The 11,924-nt window shown below is 39.9% G+C and overlaps 1 protein-coding gene across 1 annotated transcript in view; it reads right to left on the bottom strand.

Moving 5' to 3' along the window:
• Positions 1–11,924, bottom strand: part of spats2 (spermatogenesis associated serine rich 2) — a gene marked incomplete in the record, with an annotated part of 17,593 nt that overhangs the window by 3,048 nt on the left and 2,621 nt on the right. Inside the window, 10 exon segments of the mRNA XM_024293291.2 lie at positions 4–149; positions 1,097–1,199; positions 1,316–1,425; positions 2,635–2,693; positions 7,486–7,621; positions 7,821–8,003; positions 9,468–9,690; positions 9,894–9,943; positions 10,318–10,426; positions 10,982–11,061. Coding sequence (XP_024149059.1) covers positions 4–149; positions 1,097–1,199; positions 1,316–1,425; positions 2,635–2,693; positions 7,486–7,621; positions 7,821–8,003; positions 9,468–9,690; positions 9,894–9,943; positions 10,318–10,426; positions 10,982–11,061 — 1,199 coding nt within the window.

The following is an 11,924-nucleotide window of genomic DNA, read 5'->3' as shown; positions in this document are numbered from 1 at the left end:
GACCTGTTTAGCTGGGGGAGGGCGGGTTTCACTGGGGGTGCTTTGGACCTGGGTGGGGGGAGGCGTCTCAACCTGACTTGGGCCGGCGATGGAGGACGACGTGGAGCTACAACGGGAGCGATTGGAGTAGCCCGTCCGAGGATGGTACACTGTAAAACGAAACAAGTCGCCCACGGGTCAGAACCAGAATCTCACTCTGCACCAGCAGCCACTCACACAAAACAGGGTTCAAAAACAAAATCCAACATCACATTGAAACAACATTTTCCAGGTTTTCACTAAAAGAATTCATACTTTTATTCTGAAAATCTCACCCTTTTTTAAATTTATATCACTCATTGTGCAAAATTGATTTTGAAATGGAAAATCAAACTGAACTGAGTAAATCAAACGAGCTGAACTGGCCAAACAAAAGGCTACATTAACTTTGTTCACTCTTAAACAAAGATGAAGTAGCTGAAGGCAAAAATCAAGACATGGATCGACTCGTCTAATCAGCTGCAAGAGGAAGTGTTCATACTTGTTTACTTATGCGCTTTATCATAAACAAAAAAAAAACAAAAAAAAAACTTTTTTTTCTTGTTAAATTGGTCGTCTCATTATACTGGGAATATTTGAGCTACCTGTCGCAGTGAATCAGTTTTATGGGAATCTCAAAGGTAAACAGAAATAGCAAGAATTACGACCAAATTTCTGTCACCTTGATTAAAAAACGGTTTTATATCTGCATGTTTACGTCCAGAGACTGCAGTACATGTACGAAAACATCCACTTCACTTTGTTTTGTGGATAAAAAGCGGACATTTTCCTCTTCACTTGCTTATCATCACTGAGTGTTGTTCAGTCTAATCAAGGTTTTATCACGTCCAATTTTTATTTGGATGACATTGAAGTCTCAGGTTCGAGTCAGAACTGCTTTTTTTAACCCGACATTGAGATTTTTTAAACAATTTCTGGAACAAAACATAAATCAAATATTTGAGATGTTTCAAAACTTTTTAAAGACACATCTTATTTTAGCAAATTTTCTGCCATATTTAGTTAGTTATCCACTAATTTGTGAACAAACAATATGTGACAAATAGAAAAAAAGTACCTGATCCAAAACCAGAGATGCTCGTCTTCAGCGGCTCAAGTTCAAATGTAAACCGCACGGCTTTGCCGAGGTCCTCGTCGTATTTACGCTCGCTCACAAAGTGCTGCAAGAAAAAGAAAAAAACGTTCAAAAAGTCATAAATTTAAAAGTTATGGTTCAATTAACCCCAAATATTCAGCCCCCCGCCGTCTTATTCAAAGACTGAAGTTCTGGGTTCACCTTGATGTCAGCACGTAGTTCAGTCAGCTGCTCCTCCGACATGGAGGCAGATCTGTCCGTCAGGCGCTTCAGCTCCTCGGCTCTCTTCTGCCGAGCATCCAGGATCGACACTACAACACAGCAGCACGACCGCTTAAGGACAGCAGAGGAGCTTTGCTCTGACCGTCCCACAATGCAGCAGTTTTCACAGCGGGTGGTTTGGTTAATAATAAATGCAATTTGGTTACACATCTTTATATCATGCCTTTTAACAGATTGACAAAATATTGGGGAAGAAAGTGGCGAATGTGTTTATTGATAATGAAACAGGACAATTTTAACGATCTATTACCTGCATCAGAAAAACGAACACATTTAAAAACGCCAAAAACATAATTTTCATTGGAGTGGGTCTTTAACCTTATCTTGATAGCTTTTATGCCGAAAATTAAAACCAGAACCCAACTTAATCCCAACTTCCACAATAAAAATAAACAGATTTTCATAGTTTAATCCAAAATGTAAATGGATTTAAATCCAAAACAGTTCCATTTGCACTGCTCTAATGCATCACCTGTATTTTTGTTTTTATAGCTGTTCGGGTATTTGGTTGGAAAAATGTCACCGTGACTCAAAGTCATGTCAGACTTTCACTGAGCAAAAGATTTAAAAAAAAAAAAAAAAAGAAAACTGTCAGTTGATGGAACACGTTCAGTTTCAGCACCACGGGAATCTAGAGCTGCATGATGGAAAGAAAAACCAGCAGCAGACTTTTTTTAAAGGAAAAAAAAACTACAAAAAAATGATTTTTCAAGAACAAAGCGGTAGAACAACTTTTATAGTTTCTTTTTATTGAAATATGGCCACTAATGCGGAAAGATGCTACAGTTTCTTTGCTTTCCTCTCAATTCACCACACACCTTGCACAAAGACGGCATTGAGTCTCCCTCGACACCTGACACTATTCACTTTTTCCAGGCCTGGAACACACAAGCCTGTACCTCCTGAGAGGGCAGAACAAGAGAGAATGGCCTACTTGTGCAAATATGCAGTCCTGCTCTGTCATGTTACACATACGCACACATTCACACGCTGTAACGCTGCAGGTCTACCAGGAACCGGAGGCCACTGCTGAAGTTTTTTCTTTTTTTATTTTAGAGAAACTGGGCCTTGCTGTTTCACAACAATCTCTTTTATTTCCTCCCCTCCCGCCTAAACCGATTTAGGTCAAATTCTCCAGGCTGTTCGGTCAGGAGAGGATTTTATGAGAGAATACTAGCAGGTGTTGGCTGGTAAGTGACACGCAGGGATCAGAATGTACACAAAACCGCAATACTTACTGGCCTCAGCTTTTACTTTGTCCATCTCTCCAAGAAGAGTCACTTCTCTGTCCATTAAACTGGAAAACAACAAAGGAGACAACAAAATAAGACAGGAAAAAAGTGTTCAAATACAGCAGCTCAAACAGGGATTTGTAATCAACACCTTGAGATTTTCTTTAACTCTATGGATGCACATCAAGTCAAACTCTCCTTCATTTAGCATCTACTAGAAAGCAAAAAACATTTTTTATAGATAGAAATAAACTGAATCAATCTTCAGTCCCTTCATTAAATTTCTGTGCGTGCTATCCAGGAATACAAGGACTAATTGATGACTCAGCCTCAACGATGCGTGACTTTTCACGAGGGTGGGGTCATTTATCTGAATAAAAGGTGAAGCCAAGGAGGGGCACCTGTGATGTGTCATCCCTCAGGCAGCAGCAGCACTACTTTAAGAAACATTACCTATAGAGCGCTTCTGCTTTACTGTCACTGACGCCACTTTAATGTACTTTTATCAAAGTGAAACCTAAAGGTACTAAAACACTGATCGAGGAAGGACCAGGAAAAGATGGAAACTGTATTTATTCAAACTCATAAGAAAATCAAAAATAACTATAGTCAGTCTATGACTGTTGAGATAAACAACAAAATTTAATTTAAAGATGGTAAATTGCGTATACTTATTTTGCACTTTATTGCATCCTTGACAATCCACTGAGCAGTCCGGACCGGTTTAGAATGGTCCGGGCAATTCAAGTGAACGTTTCCATGGAGTGTTGGACCATCAAGGTGCATGCTGGGTGTAGACTGATGACCAGCGGTTCGCCATATTTGCGAATTTGGCGTGTCTCTGGTCCTTAATCTAAGAATTTAATATTTTTAGCAAGAAGATTGTGGGAGACGAAGAAGAATGCAGCCGAAAAGAGGACACAACTTTTGGTTTGGATCTTGAGCGGTAAAGTGGTGGTCGGACACTTGCTGTTGATGCAATACCTTTCTGCTAATCGGTGGATTTTATCGTGTAGCTCCGCCCAAACTGGTCCATTCCCTTTTTATGGACTTACAACCAACGGAGGATGAAAAATGGTACAAATTGGTCGGCCTAATGGGTCCGTTTTACAATGGAAACGCTCAAAATATAGAACTAATGATTGAAAACGAGGCTTTATGTTAGCATCCGTGGACACACGCATTCACACACTGGTGGTGGCTCTGCTGCCAAACACTGGCACTAATTTATAACCATCAGGAGCAATGTGGGGCTCAGTGTCTTGCTCAACGACACTTCAACACATGGACATACCCAATCAGAGGGTCAACCGCTCCACCACTGCACCATGGCCACCATGAAGTGGCAAAAGTTAAAAAAAAAGACAAATTAAGTTAAACTAATTGAACTAATACATGATTATATTTTATAAACAAACATCCTTTGCTCTTAATGTTTCCCCTGTATTTATATTAAAGATGCAACCCCACAACGAAATGTTTTTGGTTGAAGTCCTGGGTTTGTCCTCTCAAACAGTCATATTAGCTTGCTATCAGTAAACTACATCCTGGTAATAAATAGGAGTGAAAGTGACTCATAAGTTCAACTCCCAGTAAGCCAGAGAGACACTTCAAACATGGAAACATCAGAGATCTTGTTAATGATCCATTCATTAGCTCTTGCTGCAGTAGCTGCTGGAACCAGTATTTTGTCAGAACAGCTGTGGGTGTTTCTGTCAGGTGTGCTGTAAGAGGCTCTTTGCTAAAAAGCCTCTCACCGTTTCCACCAGACTCTGCTTTTTGGATAAACCGTTTTAGCCTTTGGATGTTTGAAAAGTTCATTGACCTGATAAAGGGTAATGAAATTAGTTATTAGGGCTGTATTTCACTGCTAGAATACAATCAATTTGATTCACAAGTTCACTATTTGATTCCTTTGACAATTAAATATCAATTTAAGAATGAAAGTCTATATTCTTTAAATCTAAAAAACTATTTTTTTATCTGGAGAAAAGCTCCCAGAATGCATGAATGGATCGATCAGTTAGATTTTAATATTTTAGCAAAGTTCTCGCCGAGTTTTCTTTTAAAGAGTGAAATGTTTCCAATGCATTTCAGCTAAGAAATGCTTGTATAACATGACATGTGAGAACATGCAGCTACAGCATGACTCCAGGCATGGATGAGACACATAATCTCAGGAGATCCAGCTCTAATCCATTAACATATGGGGCCCAACAGAAAACCTGTTTTTATGTTTAAACAGGTTAGAAAACACAAGAGTTACAAATAAAAAACAACAAGATTTAAGAGTTTAGAAGCTACAAACAAATGAGGAATAAATCTGCTAATTTGCGATTTATAAGTAGGATAATCTACGTTTAGTCTTTTCCTCCATCTGATTTTTCAGGGATTAATGAGGCTCATCTGAGTATCATTAAGAAGAGCAGATCCTGCACATTTCTCTAAAGTTTCTGAGGCTGTCTTCACACAGAGTGCTATCAATGAAATAAAGACGTTTCTGTTTTATCACTGTTCCGCTTTTACAAATTGACACAGCAAAAAGAGAAGCTGCGGCACCAAAAATTGCTGCACTTGGAGATTACTTCTGATAACTTCTGAGATGAATGGCACGTTTCATCTTTCCAACGTGTGTGGCATCAAAGCAGACTTCACCTAAGCTTCTTTTGAGGAAACTGAATAACAATGGATGAGAAATAAGAGCAGCAAACAGGCCGTATAAATGGGGCTTATGGGGTTTGTAAGCTGCTTAGCAGACAAACAAGTGGAAATGCCTGTTCTAGTCTGATTTAAGTAAGAATGTCAAATTCTGAGCGTTTTAGGTGTCTTTCAATGCCATTCATGCAACTGTTCTCAAGTCAAATTTAAAAATGAAATGCAACTGTTAAATAATTATTCCAAAATTCACTTTTACCTGGGAAAAATGCAGATAGGTTTTAAAAAGATGAGACAAAGGTTTCATCCCCATTCAAAGCAAAAACAGAACAAGGAACGCTGATAAGTATTCATGACATATAGATTGTTGGGGTAAGAAACAATGTGTTTCATGTTTTTTTACGCCGCCTGCATTCAACCTGACCACATGTTAATGAGTTGCTGTGTCTTATCGCCGAACTACAAGGTAGTTCAAGCTACAAGCTAGCTTTTAGGATGACGTCACAGCAGCGCGTGTCACAGAAAAGCATGTAATAAGCGTTTTCAGCTGTGTTAAAATAAACGTTCCAACACTTAAAAAGTTTGACCAATTATTTCCTCCTTGATAACATGACAATCAATGCTTTACATTTCTCCGTATCATTCCTAACTTGTTTACATCCAATAGTGTCGGGCTACGGTGGCCGTTTAGGTCCAGTTATTCAGCTCCAAGAGCGAATTGTATTCAGATTGAAGAATCTCAGAGCGAACCGAAGTTCAGTCCGATTAGAAACGAACAGAGACCACCTCGAAAGATGGGTCTGAGAGCAGGGCCTGGGGTCCCAGACCAGAGTCCACTTGGGTATATTCAGACTATAATTTTGTTCCAGATTATCAGGGGAAACTTGGTGAACTCAACGAACCAAATGCGTCCAGTTTGAACACACGACACGTGATAGCCTCTCAGGGGTTCCTCGGGCACATTCTGACTGATAGAATTTAGGAACTTAGACAAATTTGTGGGGATATACCTATGAACGTCCTACAGGCACTTGTGTATCAAGTACACACCCGTGCACGCAGCATTTTTGCGCTTTTAGTAAGGAGCCAGTGTACACACTTTACTAACAACAACTGTGGTCCCGTGCATCTTAAAAATACTTCACAAAACACCCATCATATACATGATAATTGAACATTCTATTTTCCTGATATCCCTTAACTTGGACTCATCCTTCCACCTTCTAAGCTCGTTTTGTCGGGATCACGGGGCAGCAGGAGCCTAACCCACCCACTCATGGACAAAGGCAGTGTACACCCTGGACAGGTCGCCAGTCTGTCGCGGGGCAAAAAAATCACACACTTGCATTCACACCTAGGGACAATTTAGAGTAACCAATTAACCCTCGCACAAGCCTCAAGGGAAACTTGTAAGACACACCTGCTCTCTCTCAAGGATGCAGCCGCTCCCTTCTATGACCCTTCATGAACCCAGACAGCCCAAACACCTGCAGCACCTGCACAAACCGACCCTGCACAGGGTCTATTTGTACGTGTTTTTAAATGTAACCTATCATGGTATTTTATTTTTTAAAGTGTGTCGAAGAAGCAGGGTGAGCTGTGGTGGCAGCGGCATCAATCAAAGCAACAAAGGAGCAAATCAGATGGGAGGGGAAATAAGACGTTTCTTTTCTAATTATATCAAAGTGAAAGTAATCTACAGGTGCAAGACACCCACACCTCAGACAGAGCACCACGTAACAGGTGAACTCTGATTGTTACTGATGTCTACAAAGCAGATCAAGGACAAATCGAGCGTCTGATCTACAGGGTATTTTACCCAGTGATGATAAACACACAGCTAAGGGCTGAGGGGAGGATTTCTAGAAAAATCATCAAGAAATAAATACAGAAAGCTTTGGGTATAAACATTACATAAGATGAACAAAGGTTAGAGAAATGCCCTTTCACTCACTGTACAGTGCTGTACATTTATAGTCATAGAAGTGCAGCAGCTCAGTAAACTGAAAAGATCAGAATGGAGTCAAAAGTAACCAAATAGGAAAGTCTTACTTGCGGCATTGCGACTTTCTAAACAACATGTGAAGGTCAACATTTTTTTTGTGCAATCTCTGAACAGGCACTCTGGATTGCATCCTCGCAAAATAAGATTTCCCCTCAGACGGTGAGTAAGGTCAAGTTCTGACATAAAAACAGACATACCAGCTCTGCAGCTCAGCAAACGTCTGTTTCATCCTCTTGATGGAAGAGTCCATCTCCTCCTTCACCACCATCCTGTAACGCGTCAAGGAGGCCGTGCATCTCTGCAGGTCTTTCACTGAGCGGTCAATGGTGGAAGCTGAGAGGAGACATTCAAATTGGCTTCAGCACAGGAAATCCAGCAAAACCTCAGGCTGTGTGCAAATTTTTAAATTTACATTTGAAAGTATTTCTTCCACTTTTATTTATCAGGTTACGAGTGCGGTTGATTAAAGTGTTATTTTTTTTTAACCCGATTGTTAGAAAAACCACACGTTGAGATAAGAAGAAAATCGAACCTATCTTCTTTCCCCCTGATGATCCCGGCTCATCGCCGGTTGCTGCTGCTGAAGAGGATGAGGGGGGGTGTGAATTTGAGCCTAGCCTGTGTCTGGACTTGTTGCCCCTGGGACCCTGGTGATTCCTCCCCCCCTGCTGAGAGGCGGGACTTGGAGCACTACCTTGACTTTCTGCTTCTGCACCTGGGAGGAAAAACAGACCGTTTAGAACCAAGTTCACATCAGAAAAAGGAACAAGAACAACCGTTAGAACTGTTTTTTTGCAATTTGTTTTGAGAAACGATTGCGCTACCCAAACCAGATCCACCTCAATGTGGGGCAGGTCTGGTTGGTGATTGTGGTTCCATGCCATAGGAACACTGACAAACAAAAGCATGCCTGTTTGTAGAGCTCTCATGTACAAGGTGCCACAACCTATTGACCAAATTTATGTGACATCCAGAGATCGCTTCCTGTCAGGGAGGGGAAAGTAAATATTTCAAAGAAATCGAGATCCCAAGAATCTTTCCAAATAGCTTACAGATGTGACATAAGACAGAGCTCTACAAACATGAACGCCATCGTCTAATATCAGATCACGTCCAGGTTTAAATCCAGAATTCAGGTGATGGGAACACTTTCACACGCACTTAGGTAACCAGGTTACCCAAAGAAACAAATGAGTTTAGAGAGCTAGTCACAGTTAATCTATCCACACAGAGCAGATCACTAATCCAACAGCTCTTCAAATTTGTGCTTCTTTTGCAGTTTACAAGGAACCAAATGATGACAGAATTAAAAGCATTTGTTATCTTGTTGGACTCGGACTTATACAGACGTATACGAGACACTTTGCATTGGTTTCAGTTTAACTAAGACAAAAAAAAAATAAAGGAAACCGTCATATAGAGAAAACTATTTCCTCTTTCTTGTTGCTGCATTTTCTCTCAGATGGAGGTTGTAGAGTACAGCATCCTTCCTCACATGTGAAAGTGGATTACAAACACACGGAGTTGCACAGATGACTCAGCCATGTACAAGATAAATTCCCTCCTCTTTAGTCTTCAGTTCAGGTTTGGTGAGATATTTCTGACTTTCACTTTTATGCTCATTTTTTGTTACGTGCGCGTATGATGGCGTTTACTTTTCACCAAAGTTCTTTCAAGTATCATATATAAATAAATTAATAAATACTTCAAAAGTTTTCCTTAAATACATTTGGCTTGTACCTTCTTAAACTTTTATATTTCAGTTTTCTTGCCCGTTCAAGTTGCATCTAAATGCATTTTTCAGATCCAACAAATTAATTAAATTACTTCAAATCAGTTAAATAAAATGTGATTGAAAGTCAAATTTACAGGTTTAGATGTTAAGTTTCTATATTATGTTATATATATATATTCTAGAATACTAACTCAAAAGTGCTGATTACCATTTACATGGAGGATATTCCTGTTTGATAACATTGTTGAAACATTTGTGAGTCTGTATTTCTGCAGATATTGATGCTTTTTATTTTATTCACAGAATAACATGAAATTTCCGAGATCTACTCGAAAATTGTGACACAAAAAACAAACAGACCGTGTCATATTATGTCTGGTAAACCTCCCAAAGGCAAATATTTGGCTCTCCCTGTCCCCCTTTTAGCTGCATCGCTGTGTTTACCGGTAGTCTCAGATGTAGCGGGTTCAGAGTCCAGCTCGGCCGCATCCAAAGAAGCAGAGTCCAACTGTTCACTCAGCGAATCGAGAGACTCCCCATCCATTACTGAGCCGTTGGCGTGAAAGCCGTTCATCTCGTCCTTGCCCTCCTCCGACATGGCGGCCTCGGGCTGGACAGCCTCGGCGGAGGGCTCCGGCTGAGGCTTGGGCTTCTTTTTCTTCTTGGGCTAGACATTGAGATGACATCAGTTTTCATTCATTTTTATATTTAAATGACAGGAAAACAAATGTCTTAAAGTGAATGAAACATTGTCACATTTCTAGCATCAGGTCTCGTCTCAACTTGCAACGAATGCTTGGAATTTCAGCTAATAAAGTCGAGACAAAAATGCTGACTTGACAAAAGACATCTGAAGCATTTCCGTCTCACCTTCTTTTTGCCAGTGACATTCCATTCTTTCAGGATCTCAGTCGCACTTCCTACAACACAAAACCACAACCATGACAACGAGTCATCGACGTGTGACGGGTCGCAAAACCACCCGAATATACGAACGCCCCGAGGCATTTTCTAGATGCCGCTCAAGTGAGGACAAAGCAGTGTGACGTGTGGGGACAGCCCTTTTCTATTTTAAGCCACAGAGTTGACGCTCGACACGTGAATTTAAAGAATGACACACAGGATCAAAGAGGCTGAAGATGGGAGAGGCAGAAAACTGGTTTAAAAAAAAATAAATAAAAAAAACAAGAGATATGAGAGCAAAAAAGCAGAGTGAAAAAAAAATCTAATTTTAGTTTACAAATAAGGTGTGAACTGGAAGAATTACAGCACTTCAGTGAGGACATCCTCATACCTTCCAAGAAAGCCTGCACTGCTTTGTCGACGCTGTTCTCAAAATGCTGCAATACCAGCACAATCTCATTGTTGCTTTTGTTGGGAACAACCGCTCTGACAGCACTGATCTGGAGAGGAAATTAAGAAAATAAAAGGTTACCACAGGTCAGCATTCAAGTAAGAGAACATTTTGATTGACTCAACTAAGAGCTTCCCACACACAACAAAAGAGAAAAACTTCAGACTAAAATCTTAACATGGTGATTGCAGACAACACAATGAGAAGGCCTATTATCCAAGTATGAATCCAAACTAATCTGTCAAAAAGAACATTCACCGCAACTGGCCAGTCCTTTTTCTTACAGACATCCTCATAGCTTAAATTACCCACATTAAAATAACTGATATAACTGATAATGTAGTGTCTGTGCCTGTCTTGTTGACAAGTTTATTCAAAAAAACGTATAAAAAGATGGGTGTAAATCCATCAGGAGTTCATTTTCTACATTGCATTTTTATCTTTAGATGTTTAGCAATCCTGCCCATTTATTGCTGCCAAAAATGCAGCTTCTTTCCCAACTGCTGACTAAATCTGACAGTCGTTTAAATGTAAAAACTCTGCCGTGTCCAGCATTGGAAACCGATTTAACCAGTAACTTGTCATTTCAAGCAATGCGTCTTACCTTCTCTTTCATCCTTTCTGCGGTTCCCCCCTGCGACATGGCCATTTTTGAGCGAGTGTCAAACACCACGCTGGATGTATCTGGTGGGGCAAAAAATAAATACAATCAAATCAACATTGCCCAGTGTCAGCCTGCTCAGTCAGTTCAGTTTGACCTGCGATTGAAAGCAACTGAAGAACATCATTTGCAAAGCAAAACACTTGCCAAGTTCAGATTTCTAAGAAAATCCATTTCAACAGACAACTCAAAAATCACATTTTAATGGAAGATTTGGATTCATGAAACTGATAGATGAGCTGATACATCACTGATAATCCAGTATCTTCAGAATGTCATAAAAGGAAGCTGCACGTCAGATAAAGAGAAAACTCTTGAATCACATCCGTGCCTTAACCGTCTGAAATCTGCTTTTGATTCAAGAGAATAAAAACCAGGCGACCTCCAGACATTCTTGCACGCTAATCAACCTTGAGGCTTTTTAATCATCAGAGAGAATAAAGCAGGTCAACTCAAGACACAGCGGGGTTCAGGTTAACCCTGGGGAGACAAGAGTCTTCCTCCTGTTTGAGGACTTCCCTTTGTAAGCAAAAATGCACAGCTGTTATGAAGACTCAGAGCACAGTCCAAAGTTAATCTGTGGCCATTTAGAATCGAGACAAAGAAAGTGCTGAGCCTTTGTAAAAGTTGTTTTTCTCAATCATAAAAAACAGGCCAAGATCATGGTGAACACCCAGAGCTTCAATTTACTGCTAAGTCATAGCCATGCGTTATGCAACGCTCTTTATTTAAGGAAAATAAACATTATGTGACAACTATTATTCATTATTTATACTAAATGCTTTACTAAACTTTATTTCAACACATGATACGAGTTTAAAATATAAATCTTTTCTAAAAAAAAAAAAATTAAATAAACAAATAAGTAATAAAAAAAGAAAACATA

This window comes from Oryzias melastigma, linkage group LG7 (assembly GCF_002922805.2).
Source record: "Oryzias melastigma strain HK-1 linkage group LG7, ASM292280v2, whole genome shotgun sequence".
In the NCBI taxonomy this organism is placed as follows: Eukaryota; Metazoa; Chordata; class Actinopteri; order Beloniformes; family Adrianichthyidae; genus Oryzias; species Oryzias melastigma.
The sequence above is the reverse complement of the archived record's forward strand: the minus strand, read 5'-3'. Positions and strand labels throughout refer to the sequence as shown.